General features: G+C 40.1%; 2 protein-coding genes across 4 annotated transcripts; one reads left to right on the forward strand and one right to left on the reverse strand.

Moving 5' to 3' along the window:
- Window positions 1-3010: 3010 nt before the first annotated feature.
- On the reverse strand, window positions 3011-6635 carry atp23 (ATP23 metallopeptidase and ATP synthase assembly factor homolog). Its single transcript, XM_008401488.3, has 6 exons — window positions 6488-6635; window positions 6233-6278; window positions 4690-4771; window positions 4467-4604; window positions 3615-3698; window positions 3011-3523 (listed from the first exon to the last, which is right to left on the reverse strand). Exons 1-6 carry the CDS (start codon window positions 6633-6635, stop codon window positions 3320-3322), a joined length of 702 nt encoding a protein of 233 aa, XP_008399710.1. The 3' UTR covers window positions 3011-3319.
- Window positions 6636-6655: 20 nt separating this feature from the next.
- Window positions 6656-14394, forward strand: rpap3 (RNA polymerase II associated protein 3). 3 transcript variants are annotated; one of them, XM_008401490.3, is made up of 17 exons: window positions 6656-6796; window positions 7969-8129; window positions 8490-8651; window positions 8737-8832; window positions 8934-9061; window positions 9678-9799; window positions 9897-9967; window positions 10047-10178; window positions 10251-10378; window positions 10474-10595; window positions 11649-11719; window positions 11791-11883; window positions 11966-12144; window positions 12818-12983; window positions 13815-13912; window positions 14000-14100; window positions 14180-14394. In XM_008401490.3, exons 2-17 carry the CDS (start codon window positions 7977-7979, stop codon window positions 14263-14265), a joined length of 1908 nt encoding a protein of 635 aa, XP_008399712.1. In that variant the 5' UTR covers window positions 6656-6796; window positions 7969-7976; the 3' UTR covers window positions 14266-14394. The 3 variants fall into 3 exon arrangements, with proteins under 3 accessions (XP_008399712.1, XP_008399711.1, XP_081460139.1); XM_008401489.3 differs by lacking the exon at window positions 6656-6796 and adding an exon at window positions 7487-7744; XM_081604013.1 differs by lacking the exon at window positions 6656-6796 and having other exon boundaries at window positions 7751-8129.
- The last annotated feature ends 434 nt before the right edge of the window (window positions 14395-14828 follow it).

The raw sequence follows: 14828 nt of genomic DNA on the forward strand, positions 1-14828 counted from the left end.
CAATAAAAAGAGTGAGGGTGGTTTATTTGGAAGTTTGATTTGGATGTGCTTGGTCCTGATCATAGAAATTGGTGGGCCAAAAGTGCCATCTAAAGGACAGCAGTGGTAGAGCAGCTACAGTTTTCTGATAAAATACGGTACTCTAAAATACAGTGGGTTGAATAAAAGTTCTACTGAACACCTTCATTAGTTGTGTTAGTTGCTGTGTTTGGATGTCATTTTGCATGTATGGAGATAGATCAGGGCCATAAAGTTCTTTCAGTTGGAGTTTGGAGAGGTAAATTAGGCTTAATATTAAAAAAAATATTTTACTTCTCATTTTGAATATAACTTAAATATTTCTGTTACCAGAAGATACATCTGCCTCAAAATCTCATCTGACCAAAATTGAGAGGCAATTTGCCTCTAATGTGGAGAGCATATTAGCATCGTTTTTCTGACTATTTAAATAACACACATTTTAGTTTAGAATATTATATTTAATTTAGAATTTATTATATTTAATTTAAAATGTTTTGTGGTAAAGCTGCTTCCATTGCTAAGAAATAAATCAGCTTGAGTTGTTTTGCAATTTGTAATTGCAAAACAAACACCTTAAAAGCTGTCTACTTTATAAAATATTAGTTTTTACAGTTTTATTCCCATGAAACTATACGTCATTATTTTTATTTTAGCTGTTTTATTATTAATAGTATTGGATGTTTCATTCTGCTTAAAATTATCATTCAGCTTCACAAGTTCCCTCTTGATGGACAGGGTTAGCATCTAGTAGGAAAATACAGAAACATCACATTACATTACTCACTTTAAGACTACTTTCCATTTTATGTATTTTTGTTTCTGTTATTAGAAACAAATTTTATTGACATTACCAACTCCCTGTACAATGTACAGGCTGCTTTAATGTGTTTTAGCTAACTACTTTTTTATGATATCTTTCAGCTTCTACTGATTTATCTTCAAAAAAACTGTAATTGTTTTTTTCCTTCCGAGTGGAGAGATTTCAGATTTTTCCATTACTAAGACATAGATTTGCTTAAGTAGTAGCAAATTTCCTTAGTATTTGTAGCATTAGCATCTTTAACAACTTGAAGATCACCTCTGTTAGCTTGTTTTATTTAAAAATGCTATTCTGCTTTTTAGCAGAGCCTACTAATACTTTCATTTATGATAGGCTGTTATGTACTAGTATTTGAATGATTCATACTTTATTTTATTTTAGTTCCAAACATTAAAACTGTTTGACCTTTTTATTTTTATTGATTTGCAAACAGCTTTTATTCCCATGCTAGCATGCTGACAGGTAGCGCGTTCTATGCTACATGTTAGCATTACTTCATTTTAGTTTGTGTGTTAGGAACAATTTTCACTTTTCATGAAAGACTTTTCCTTTTGCTCCTGACCTCAGCATGTTTAAGGTGAATCCTGGCTACACCAAGCAGCTTCAACCATCAGCCATTTTACACATCCAGCCTTGTTTTAGCATGTCAAATTTCATCAAATGTATTTGGCAGCTATTATTTGTTTACATGCCCGATTCCATTAGTAATGCTATTGTTCAGTGTGATTTCTTCATTTAGCCTGCCTGGGTGTACAAATCCAAATATCATTTCTGTCTTTAGTCTTCTTGTCTTTGCCTCGCATTAATCCTCCCCGTCTCAAAGCTGTCCTCATCATTTTCTTGGTGATGATTCCAAAATTATCCTAATCCCACCCACCCGCTTTGATGCTCAAGCCTACGCTCATCCTCGGCTTTTGTGGTATTAAGTGGATCATATTAAGAGTACAATATTACACTTTGGTACAAAAAAAAAACAACGCAGAGTGACTTTGTGATTACGATGCAGAGGCTGTTGTGTTTGAGACAAGAAGTATGAAGAAATATCGGAGGATTTTGAGGCCAACTCCAAACTTTTTCCCTTCTATAATCTGCGACGAGGGACACAAGAGTCACTGAATGCTAAAACCAAATAAAGTTGTCAGTAATGTCCTTTTACAGAAGGCGCATGGATGTGAACAAAGCTTAGTGTATTGAGGAACATTTTCCATCATAATTACCGTTTAGTTAAATACTCATCTTGTTTGGGATTAGATCCACTGACGCAACAGGCACGACTCTCTCCTGCTGTTGACTTTGAGTTCCCAAGTCTTCAAACCGCAAGAAACTTTTTCACTGTTACAATCACAACAGAATGATTTATACAATACAAGAATCTGATAATGAATTCTGCAATTTCTGCCTCCACAAATCCTTATGTTGAGATAAAACCTCAAGAAGTCCTGCTTACCATTTGTAATCCTGAGTCAAAGTAAAACCATAATAAAAGTCACAAGTCCTGTGAACATGAACCGCAGCAACTGAAAATATAGCAAATGTTGCAATTTTGGTTCCCAAATCGAACCGAATCTATCAGACTATGAGATGGGAACACACTATGAAATGGAATTGCTTGGCCATAGAGACCATTTTTAAATTAAGAGTAAGGCTGTTTTGCTGCACTCATGAAAAATGAACATTATGAATAAACTTCAGATGTTGAAGCAACTAGGAAATTGAAGCTTAGGCTGAACTGGGTCTTGCAGCGACCCCAACTGTACCACCGAATTAGTTACAAAGTGGATTAAGGACAACAAGGAGGATATTTTGTAGCTGCCATCAAAAAGTACTGATCTCAGCCCCATAAAAAATGAGTGTGTGAGCAAGGCAGCTGACAAAACGACTAATTTACACCAGTTTCATCACAAAGAATGGACCAAAAGTCCATCAAAGTCTTGTGAGAAGCTTCTGCAAGGAAACCCAAAATATTTGACGCAGTTCAAAACACAAAATTCTGAATTTGAAGAAATTAAAACGACTCTTATCCTAACCGACCTAAAAGAGAAAAAATGTAGTCTAACCAAACGTTTCTTTTCATACAGTGCGTGTAAACATCTGGTTTCGTCTGTAGACCCACATGTGTTGATACCGAACTTTCACTGCAAAACGTGACAGACGAAACAGAATCTCTGATCTGGTTCCACCTCATTTAATTTTCAATCCCAGGTGTAAACTCAGTCGGTACAACCTTTTTAACACAACAGCAGAGTCGAAGAGGCTTGAGGATTGTGGCTCTCACTTTAATTCATTGTCCAAAAAGACAAAATAGTCTCCAGCCCTTTCCCCACATGACCTCGAGGTCCGGGCTGATGCACAGTACTACGCCCCTCCCTGATTGTTTCAACTCAGTCATTTACTCCTGTCACGCTGCAGCTTGTGACGCCGCCAGCCATCCATTGGCAATGTCACCCGAGCACCTGCAGGATTCCGATACGTCAAACACTAAAGGTTGGCGTAGTACCGATCCCTGTTCACGTATTCCCTGTAGGCGAACGTGGCGTCCTTATTGCCGTGTGGGATCCGTCCGAAAGGGGCGTGATCCTTGAAGCACGAATCGAAGACCTCGTCGACGATCTTTTGTGCCTCCTCTTGGCTGACTTTTCGCACAGCCAGGATGGAGCGTACGGCGCGATCCCGGACACACTGCTGCTTGAAGAGAACGAAACCGGTTCCGTTACAGACACGGAGCTGGTTGTTTAAACGGTGTGTGTGAGACGTTTACGCCCGGCTCATGTACCTGGTGATGTTCCTTTAGGCCGAAGTTGAATCTGGAAACTTCATTGGTGAAGGAGCAATCCCCACTGAGGTTCGCTGCTCGAATCTAAAGGACACAAGCAGAAAGTCCAGCATAACACTGTTCAGCTTTGAAGATGTTCCAAAAACAGGAAAAACATCAGTACGTCACCATGGCTAGACCTTCTCACTCAGCAGATATCAATGGAGCAACAATCAGCAACAGATAAAAATAAATTCTAAGATAAAAAAAATAAATAAAATAAAATACATTCCATAATTCTAAACGCCATTTTAATGCCACTGTGCAAAATGGGAGAAGCTACTAATATAATCATGAAATATTTTATTTGTTCTCCCTAACTTTCCCATTTCTACTCAAAATATATGTGACCCCAGATTAATGAAAGCAAGGAATATTAGAGAAATACTAATAATCCAAATCAGAAAATAACTGCAGAGATTAAAAAAAAAAAGATCATTATTATTATTATTGTTATTACATGTTTAGCAATTCCATTTTTGCTGTGACTCCACTTGGATATGTTCTGTGTCTTGACATGTATTTCTGTTGTTGTTCATTCTCTTATCTAATTGGATGTTTGTTATTTTTCAGATTAATACCTCGGTTTGTTAGGCTGTAATGTTTGTTTTGTATGCACTAATTGATAAACTAATTTTAAAAAAAAAACAAAAAAAACAAACACAGAGAAACTGGGGTGAAATCCCTTTTCACAGCTTTTTGGAAATGTCTGTAAGAACAGAGACAACAGACGAGAAAAAAATGTTCCAAGAAGCCAAATACTTATTGTCCTAATTTCTTAACAGAACGACGGTAATAAAAGCTACTCCTCACCTCAGAACAAGCTAGATGTCTGAAGTTGTTGAACCAGTCCACGTGGGCCCGGCAGTGGTCGAACGCGTGGATGAGCTCATGGGTGACCACTCGGTTCATGTGAGCCTGCTGGTGGATGTTGTTCTGACACAAAACAATCTGGACGAGAGGAAACGCGACTCAGATGAAAAGACGGAAACCCTGAAGTGGTAAAACCGTCTCGAGAACCCGTCTCATTTCCTACCTGAGAGGTGGCAGCGTCAAAGCCACCGCTGACCGTCCCATCGCAGTCCTCGCAGGAGAAATGTCTGTCTTTATACACTTTGCTGAACACATGATGAAAAACAAAGAGAAGGAGTGTGTGATACGCTGGAGGCAGAAGGGGAAACCACTGCAGCCAGTTAGCAGTTTCAGTTAATCAGTGACCAGGATGAGGGCTAGAGGATGACAGATTGGATCTCTACAGGCTCCGTGCGTCCCACTGGTGGTGACAGTATCATGATTTGGGCCTGCTTGGTTGTATCACAGAAACATGTAGAATCATGTAGAAACATGTACTATTCTTCGGGCAAATCGGTCCAAAAATATTGATAATATCAAATATCAATACTAAGTCATTATCAGTATGAGATCAATAATAGCGTGGTTAGATTGATACTTTAGTTTCAGATTCCCTTATGAAATTTTATTTAATTTTTGTGTTGTGGTTTCTCATTTCTACCATAAAAAAAAAAAAATTATATATATATATATATATATATATATATATATATATTGCATTTGCTTATTTAGAAACACATTTAAATGTGTTTTGTTGTTTTATTGTTTCTGTTTATCTTACTAATATGTTATTAAAGTATTTTGTAGACAGATACATTTTTGTTCAATAGAATTCAAACAACAACAAAAAAAAAACATGAAAACTTCGGACAAAAACCCCTAAATATCAGACCTTTGATTTATCAAGCTTAATTAATAAAAAAGTATTGACATCAAAAAAGTATTGGTGTCGTACTGGCCCTCAATTTATTTGACATTGGGCCACTACTAAAACATGCAGTATTGCACATATTTAGCACTGTGAAATGTATCAGCAATTTAAACAAAAGAGAAACATAAATGAATGAACTTCTGGAAAAAAATATTATTCAGGCACTGATTGAGGTAAATGTTTTGGTTTGAAAACATTAACCAAAAATGTATCATGTTCAGGTTTTCCCTTAGAGTATTTTAAGCCTAGTGGCCCACCAGACTTTACTTATTTTTTAAAGTCTTTTTTAAATGTTTGATTTTTTTTAAAGACTTTATAGTTGTTGTCCAGGTATAAATCGTCCAATCGTTTAATAGCACATAATTTATCAAGTGATGTTTTAAAATTTCTTGTCAACATTTTTTTAACTCAATGACTTAAAAAAAATGCCTGCCCTAGCACCCAATCACCGCGCTCAGCAGGTTTTCTGGGGGGAAATTTAGTATTTGAGAAATATAGTGGAAGTATTATCTGGGTCAGTCTGCACGTGCGTTTAACATTAGTCATCCCACTATTGCCAACTTAGCAAAATTATTGCTATATTTAGTGACTTTTCGGAAATACACATCGGCATTATACAATAATTACATTCGTAGAAGCATATGTGACTGAACGTTCACTGATGATTTAAATATTGTTTAGCAAAAAAAAAAAAAAAAAGCAGTAGAAGTAACTGTTGTATTTTGCATCCTATCTATGTTGCAGTTGGCGTTAACATGTCGTTTCCGGTTATAGACAGCCGTGTAGGCAAACGTACCAGCCGGAGTTCTTCATGGCATTGAGCAGGAGTTTGGCATATGGACCTGCCAGGGACACACAGAGGAGTTAGCTTTAGCTGAAGCCACCTAGCATTCACAACCAATCAGTTAGCTCCGTGAGCTAATGCTACATGCTGCACCCCGTCACGGTTCATGCATTCAAATAACAAGCACACCATTTGTTCAAATTGAGACGTCTGCAGCTCGGAAGGCTTTCCCTCTTAAATGCTACATAAGCAAGCGTCGATACTCACTAATTTCCATGGCGAACGTTAACATGACCTGACACTTGTTTCTGGATGTGAACAGGCTGTCTCTGATTGTGATGTGCTTGGGTTTCCTCGCTTTTCTCTCCGGGAAGAGGTCATATCCATATTCCTCGTCTTGCTTGTTCTGATCCATTGTGTTGGATACGTCCAGTGTGGAAATGTCAGCATAAAGTTCTCTGGGCTTTCCACCGCTAGCTAACAGAAGAGGTCATTGCTGGGTTTCTAGGTCACGTGGTTCCGTGGTCAAAGTTGACCGATGAAATTTTCAGACAAAACAATTGTTTAAAATATCAGGTATGTGAAATCTTTGAAGAATATTTTCCTGTCATTTTTAAAATATATTTATGAAGTATTTTCTTTTTTAGTTTTATATGAGTGGGTGCGCATCATTTTTCACCCGGCGAGACACCGGTTCGCTGGGTGGGCGTGGTTTGCACGCTATTTTGGCTTAGAAATAAGAGTTGCTTTGTTGTCAAATTAAAATTATCTCAGATATTGAATTATTACAGTGAATCTGGAAAGAATGACGACTTTGCAATAGCACTATTTACACTGTAGCACTTTTTATTTCAAGATGTCATAAATGCAATATTGTGTTCTATTTGTACTAAAAAAAACATGATTTTCTGAGTTCAAAGTTAGAATGACAACAACAAACGAGCTGGATTTGTTACTTTGTTACCTGTTACTTACAATTTAAACACAGCAAAAAATTCTATTAAGTTTCCACGTATTAATGTTGTCATAAACTCTCATTACTCTGATAATTCTGACTTTCTTCAACAGGGAAAAACCCGTTGCCCTAAATTTAATTCCACCTTCATCGTCTCTTCGTCACATTTAGCCGCGTCTTGCACCGGCTGACTGTTAAGGGCCTCCCCAAGTGTCGTCTCCTTTCAGAAAGGTGTGAACTATAGCGCTAACTGACGAAAATTTGTGAGCCAAACAGATAAACTCATCTTGCTTCCACACACATAGCTCAGTTATCAGTGTATTTTTCATAGAAGCTTTTTCGTAAAAGTTCCGTATTTAAAATAAATAAATCGTTTTTGCTTTACGGAGATTGTTTTGTTATAGACGATCTTTGGTTACGTCGTGGATACGTAGAGCAAAGGCTGCTGGTCCTCCGCTGTCATGGCTCCGAACATAAACAGAATATCGTGACTAGCAACACTTTTCGGAGTATTTTGTTACTTTAGCGGTCACTACGAATTAACTGTGAATCCAGGAAAGAAGCGGCAGGTATTTCAGAACGCCATAATTAAAACACATTCATATCCGGCCTCTTATAATCCAGTGATGGTTCTGTTTTGCTAAGCTGCTAGCTGCTCGAGTATCACACAACGTGATTCTCGTGTTTTACCTCGATGCTGCTGCTGCTGCTGCTGCTCCTGCTTGGATGTGAAGACTAAAGCACAGAGAAGTGAAGTGAAAGAGTTTTCCAAAAATAAATGTCTGTTTGGCAGAGGGAAGCATGTCCGGAGGGGACAAGGCCGTGGAGTTACAGCTGCAGATACGGCAGAATGCGGAGGATCTTCACAGCTTCATGAGGGAGCTGGACAACTGGGAGGCAGACATCAAGAGGAAGGATGAGGAGCTGAAGACTGGACGAGTCCAGGAGCTCCAGGTAGGACGTCCCCTGTTGTTAACAGCTTCTTTTACACTGATACCGTTAAATAAAATCCAAGCTAATCATTTAATTGGCAAAAATTATAGTCGTGACTTTGAATCTCGTAATCATGACTTTGAATGTAATCAGGACTTAGAAAATCAAAATTATGACTTTGTGTCTTAAAATTAAGACGTTTAATCTCATAATTGTGATATTGAAACACACAATTAGGACTTTAAATATCGTAATTAGGACTTTATGACTTTGACTCTTATTATTAAGACTTTAAAACTTGTAATTACGACTTCCTGTTGGACTTTACAGTTTCTTTCTTGGCTCTAATGGCCTTCTATAAGTCTGTGTGTCTTGTTGCAGAAAACCCTTCCACCTGTGCGTAACAAGGGCTACAGGTCAAAGATGAGGGAGAAGAGGAGGAAACAGGCGCCTGCTGCTGACGGCGACACGAAGGCAGAGGAGCCCAGACCAGCTTCCAAACTCAAATCCTGTGATTATCGATCGTGGGACAAGTTCGACGTGGTAACCCAACGTCTCACCTTGGCTTTCCACAACCTGACTTTTCATGCAACAAACGGTGATTGCGCGTTCTTCCTCTTGCCGGCAGGATAAAGCTCTGGCAGAAATGGACAAGGAGGCCGAGTCCAACGAGTCCGACTCTGAGGAGGTGGACAAGGACAGAGCTCTGGCTGAGAAGGAGAACGTAATGAAGTTTCTTTGTGTGACGCGCAGACAGAAAGAGAGGGGGCAGGGGTTAAAAGATGGCAACTGCTTTTGTTGTTTTGTTTTTTTTCTTGTTTCCAGGGTAACAAGTTGTTTAAAGAGGGGAAGTATGACGAGGCCATAGAGTGTTACACCAGAGGGATGGCTGCTGATCCATACAACCCTGTGCTTCCCACCAACAGAGCCACGTCCTTCTTCAGACTTAAGAAGTAAGTCTGACTTCACTGTAAACAAATGGGTTTCATTCGATGGATCAATAATCGATTGATTATCATTTATCTACTTCACAACTTTACAAGGTAGATATGTACAGGTGCAAAGTAGATAAATGGTAACCTTGGTTACGTAAAATCGACTTTGTTGAGCTTTACATCATGTTACAAAGCTTCAGAAAGAGCAGGAGTTTTTAAAGAGACAGAGGACCAATATCATGGCGTTAAATTACAAAATCAACATTTTTTAAGACATATTTGACACATATGACAACTGAGTCACTTAATTGTGTTATAAAATGGCTCTACGTGCCTGGAAAATACATAATACTGCCCTTTAAAAGCAAACAAACAAAAAAGAAAACTGAAGAGTGTGGTGCACATTTGTTTTCATCTCCTTTAACTGACCCACATCTCCTTATAAATGCAGCTATTCTGTAGCTTCATGAAGACCAAAGTACACATGAGAGAGATTTTATGAACATATGGTCATTATAACACATTGAAGTTTGTGGTAAAATGCGAAAAAGTTTAAGATGAATAAATATTTTTGATAAGTTGAAAATGTTTTTCAGTTTTCTCTGCTTGTTGTGATAAATCTTTGCCTTACCAGGTATGCTGTGGCCGAGTCGGACTGCAACCTGGCCGTTGCCCTTGACAACAGCTACTATAAGGCGTATGCTAGGAGAGGAGCAGCTCGGTTTGCCCTGCAGAAACACCAGCTGGCTCTGGAAGGTCTGAATCAGTTTAAACCTGGTTTTATCTGAATCGGTTAAAAACTGTGTTTTGTTTGAGCCGTCCTGATCTGAGGCTGTTGGTTGTGTCTGGTCAGATTACCAGACGGTCCTCCGGCTGGACCCAGGAAACGCCGAAGCCCAGAGCGAAGTGAAGAAACTCCAGGAGGTGAGGGTTGGGTTGGGTCAGTGGGGGTCAGCGTTCAGTTTGTCCTGCTGCTGTCTAACCCATGTTCTGGTTGGTTCAGATCCTCGCTCAGGTGGACGTCCGGGGTCCGGCCGTCCAGCCCGCCGAGGCCGCCACCGCCGCTGACCCCGACCAGCAGCGACAGCTGGAAGAGCAGCAGAGGAAACAGGAAGCTGTGATGCAGAAGGACAGAGTGAGTCCTGGTTTATCTCCTCTCTTCTGTGTCAGTTTGTTCTGAAACCCAATGGAGACATTTGCTCCTCAGGGAAACGCTTACTTCAAAGAAGGGAAGTATGAGGCAGCCATAGAATGCTACAGCAGAGGAATGGAGGCAGACGCCATGAACGTCCTCCTGCCTGCCAACAGAGCCATGGCCTTCCTCAAGTTGGACAGGTAGAAACATCCAACAGTTTCACTCCATCCAACAAATGATAGCAGGAGACTGTTAGCAAACTTTCTCTATCTGACCTCCATCTGTCTTCCTGCAGGTATAAAGAAGCAGAGGAGGACTGTACAGCAGCCATTTCTCTGGATGACACTTACTCCAAGGCCTTCGCCCGCCGTGGCACAGCCAGACTGGCCCTGGGGAAACTGCAGGAGGCCAAGGAAGGTGCTGCAGAGCTCCCACAGCAACCAGCGGCAACATGCTGGGTTTATTGTTTTCAATAAGAATAGATTCCTCCTGTTTTTTTTTTGTTGTTTTTTTTTCTTTTCGTTCACGTTTAAACAGGCATGCCGCTCCTGGAAAGGTCCACCACTTTTTATTGGGGCTGTTTGTGAAGCTGCACGCTCCAAAATAAACAGCAATATTTTTGGTTTTCTTGGGGAAAAAAAAGAAAGTAGGCAAAATTTTCGAAGTCATATTTTCAGAATTTTTTTCATTTGTTTATAAGTGTCATAGTTTGTAAATTAAATACTTAATTGGCAACATAATTAAGATAGCTAATTAATTATGTAGTTAAACTGAATAATTGGTTAGCAAGCCAGATGAGCAAAATATTTAGTTAGGACACTAAAAATATAGCTTCAAACGAAATATGTAGCTAGCAGGCTAACCACATATTTCCAAACTAAATATTTAGTTAGCAAGCTAAATTTTTAGCTTCAAACTAAATATTTGCCTATTAGCTAAATATTTAGCTTGAAGCTAAATATTTAGCTTAAAGTTAAACACTTATCTTGCTGATTAAATCATTTAGTTTGAACCGTCACATGTAGAAATGAGCGAATGATGTGGTGAAAATTGGACTTTGAAAAATGAAACTCCATTTTTTCTTTCTTGCTTTTAGACTTGCTAAAAACCCAAATTATCGCTGTTCATTTTTGACAGTGTAACTTTGCACTCCACACTTCCCAGCTCCATGTTTCCTCCAGCTTTGGATAACGGCTCCCAGTGGTTCATTGAAACGTTTTGTCTGCAAATGGTTCCTCTGGACAGATAGATGACCGGAGGAACCGATGACGGGGGTTTTGAATTTTAGATCGAGGCTTGACGTTCATCTTTTCTGAAGTCTTTTAGCCTACTTCATGGTGCCAGATAGGTTCTAAAGCATCAGGCAATAATGAGTTGTGTTAATGATTTCATGAGACTTCACATGTTTGAGTAATTGTCTCGACTTTCCGTGTGTGTGTGTGTGTGTGTGTGTGTGTGTGTGTGTGTCAGATTTCCGGCGGTTGCTCCAGCTGGAGCCCGGGAACAAGCAGGCCCTGAATGAGCTGCAGAAGCTGCAGACGGTACGCTAACACCTGCTGGGTTTTCCGTCTGAGCTGCTGAACTCTGACCCCATGGCGTCTTTCTCCTCCAGGATCCAGGCTGCAGCGGCGCTCTGCAGGCTGAGGACGGCGCCCAGAGGAGGACGGTCCAACCCGTGGACAAACCACAACATCTGCGCTCAACCGTTGGTTCCACAGCGATTTTAGCTGCGTCGGACTAAAGGTGTTTGTAAAACCCACTGAGTTAGCTTCTCCTCTGGCCTGCAGAAACCTCTGAGGCGAATTGACATCCAGGAGATCAGCGGGAAGCTGGCACCGCCCAGGCAGGAAGCTCTTCCTCCATTAATCCAGGAAGTGGAGAGGAAGAGTGACTCGCCGCTGTCTTCATCGCCCAGCGCCAAGATCATCAAAATGGAGGAAGCAGCAGAAACACAGAGACATGACAGGTGATTTTTACATGCAAAGAGGGGAGGAAACCATGGTTACCACTGGGACTGGACCAAAAAACAATATTATCCATTAACTCAACGTTTGGTTTTTGAAGATTTAATTTTTGGAAAATCCTGATTTTTATTTTAAACCAATGCAGTGCTTGGTTTATGGTTTATTTTAAACCAGTGTCAGCAGGGCCGCCATCTTGTTTGAAAGTTGCAGCTTCTGTTGAATTCAAGGCAAATCTATGATGGAATGTTAGGATTATGAGAATAAAGTCATAATATTACAATAATACAGTTGCAGTGATATGAGCCTAACCTGTATGACAATAGTTGAAATAATGCAAGACAAAAGCATCAATATTATCAGAATATAGTCAGAATACTAGAAAAATGAAGTAATAATGTTATAAGAACTCCTTCACTAAAAAATAACAAAAATTAAAATGAGAAATGTTGAGCATCTTGTGAATCTGAAAAGTGTGGCTTGCATTTGCAATCCTCTAACTGATTTACTGATTTGATCCGTTTTCCCATCAGCCCTGGCACAATTTCCCTGTGTTTGCAACAGAAAAGCATTCCCATACCATGCTGCTGCCACCGCCGCCCTGCAGGCCCATTCCTCCTGCCATTTTTACGTCCAGGTTTGCGGTGGCGTTCCTAACCGTTCTCCTGTGCTCTCCAGAGTTCCTGCCAGCAGAGACGCCAGCCAATCAGTTCAGGAGGAATCCACAGACGCAGCTGAAGCACCAAGTTCAGACGTTCCTCCTGCTCCCAGCAGCAGCTTCCAGCTGGAGGCGGACCTCCGGAAGCTCAGCAAGCAGCCGGAGGCGGTTTACAGATACCTCAGGGTGAGCTGCATTCTTCTTTCGCTTCAGCAGCGACAGCTCCGTTCTTTTATTTCATTTTTAAGCCAAACATTCATTTCCTGAAGGCTTTTGGATGTAGAATTAAAAAACAAACCATATTGTCAGACCAAATCCAAACGTTAACTTTACATTTTCTGCCTTCCATTGTGTATTAAGTTCAGGTTAATTCAAACAACCCTTTGTGTTTTCTTTAATCGTGTGCGAATGTCATTTGAAGCGAGGAACTTTTACATGGATTTAATCAGTCTTGTACTTTAACAACTGGCCTCCAGGGGGCACTGTTTAGTAAAGGCTGGAAGACCGTTAACTGCAGACTGACGTCCGTTTACCTTACATTCACACAGAAACACGACCCAAATCTGTTTGTTTTTTTTGCCTGAATGTGACTCATGTTTGACTTTTCCATGTCTGTCTGAACGGCCCAATTTCAATTATAGAAAAAAATTACATCCCTTTTGAACCGCTTCCACATGTGGTATTAAATCTGATACATATATAATGGGTTTTTTTTCATACCATTTCCAATTTAATAATTTTTCTTGCTTTTTTTTTTTTTTTCTTGAAAAAGTTTACAAATATTTTCAAAACTTGCTTATAATTTTTGCACTCATTCCTTTTTTGGGGAATTTACCTCAATTAAAATTGTTAAATAAACAAAAACCAGATCAGAACATCACTCTGAACTATGGAAGCCCAAGGAGTCCATTTGTGAAAAAATAAAAACCTTCATAAACAGAAAGCTCGATGAATGGATGAAAGCAATTTCTGGCCCTGCCATGTTTGGATGCTAAACATTCTTGTCCCTGTTGGCAGCAAATCAGTCCCTCAGCGTACGGCCAGATCTTCCAGAACTCTCTGGAGCCGGACCTGCTCAACCAGGTCCTCAGAACCCTGCGCGATTTCTTCATAGGGTAAGCTGTCTAGACGTCAACGTCAGAGCCGAGCTGCTTTTGTCCGTTCACTCTGCAAAAAGGTTAAGACTGGCCTGTTTGGAGCAGGAATGAACCTCCGACCTCCATCTTGGAGACCCTCAGCGGTCTGGCGGGCGTGAGGCGCTTCGACATGGCCGTCATGTTCATGACGCCGCAGGAGAAGAAAGGTGGACTCCTTTTCATCCTCTGCCTTCTCGTTCATGTGAGATCATTGTTAAAAACGTGTCGTTTCCTCCCTCCTCTCAGTGCTGAAGGAGCTGTTTGACTTTCTGCTCCAAGCCCAGCTGGACCAGCCCACCGTTTCAGACCTGAAGAAGAAGTACGGAGTATGATGGACCGACAAACGTGTTCCCAGCTTCCAGCGGATGCAGTGCTTTTTCTTCAACCTGCCAAATTATAACCTGACATTTTCTGAACTGATCACTTAACCAAATAAAACAGGTGCGTGTTTCTGAAACGTGTGTTCTTGTTTCACTGGATTTATTTTTCCAGGATGGAGCAAAGGAGGAAAATTAATCTAGTCGACTGTCAAAAACACCAGATTTCTGCAATTCAACACTGAATTATTACATCATTAGTAAACAGTGTTAATAACACTGATTATTAATAACACAGATTAATAATCATTGTTGGTTCATATATATGGCTGATTTGATGTTAGCGTAGTGCTGTAGTATCACGATGCAGCCAGCAGGGAGAGCCAAACGTAAGTATGGAATGCCGTTTTGGACATAATTTCCAAACGGCTTTCCAGTTCAGTCTGGTGCTTTATGGACCCCAGCACGTTTCATAACTCGTATGGAGGAATTACATAGAGAGATGAGCCACAAATCAGAAAGTATTGACTTATGAAATATACTTTAGGATAAGTTTTTAAAAAATATATCAAAACATT

Source organism: Poecilia reticulata, chromosome 23 (genome assembly GCF_904066995.2).
Source record: "Poecilia reticulata chromosome 23, P_reticulata-male-v2, whole genome shotgun sequence".
NCBI lineage: Eukaryota > Metazoa > Chordata > Actinopteri > Cyprinodontiformes > Poeciliidae > Poecilia > Poecilia reticulata.

Coding starts and splice junctions, on each gene's coding strand:
- atp23 (XM_008401488.3), bottom strand. CDS start 6,635: ATGGATCAGAACAAGCAAGACGAGGAATATGGATATGACCTCTTCCCG. Junction 6,279..6,487: donor AACGTTCGCCATGGAAATTA/GTGAGTATCGAC, acceptor TGTCCCTGGCAG/GTCCATATGCCAAACTCCTG. Junction 4,772..6,232: donor GCCATGAAGAACTCCGGCTG/GTACGTTTGCCT, acceptor TCATGTGTTCAG/CAAAGTGTATAAAGACAGAC.
- rpap3 (XM_008401490.3), top strand. CDS start 7,977: ATGTCCGGAGGGGACAAGGCCGTGGAGTTACAGCTGCAGATACGGCAG. Junction 8,833..8,933: donor CTCTGGCTGAGAAGGAGAAC/GTAATGAAGTTT, acceptor TCTTGTTTCCAG/GGTAACAAGTTGTTTAAAGA. Junction 11,884..11,965: donor CACAACATCTGCGCTCAACC/GTTGGTTCCACA, acceptor TCTGGCCTGCAG/AAACCTCTGAGGCGAATTGA.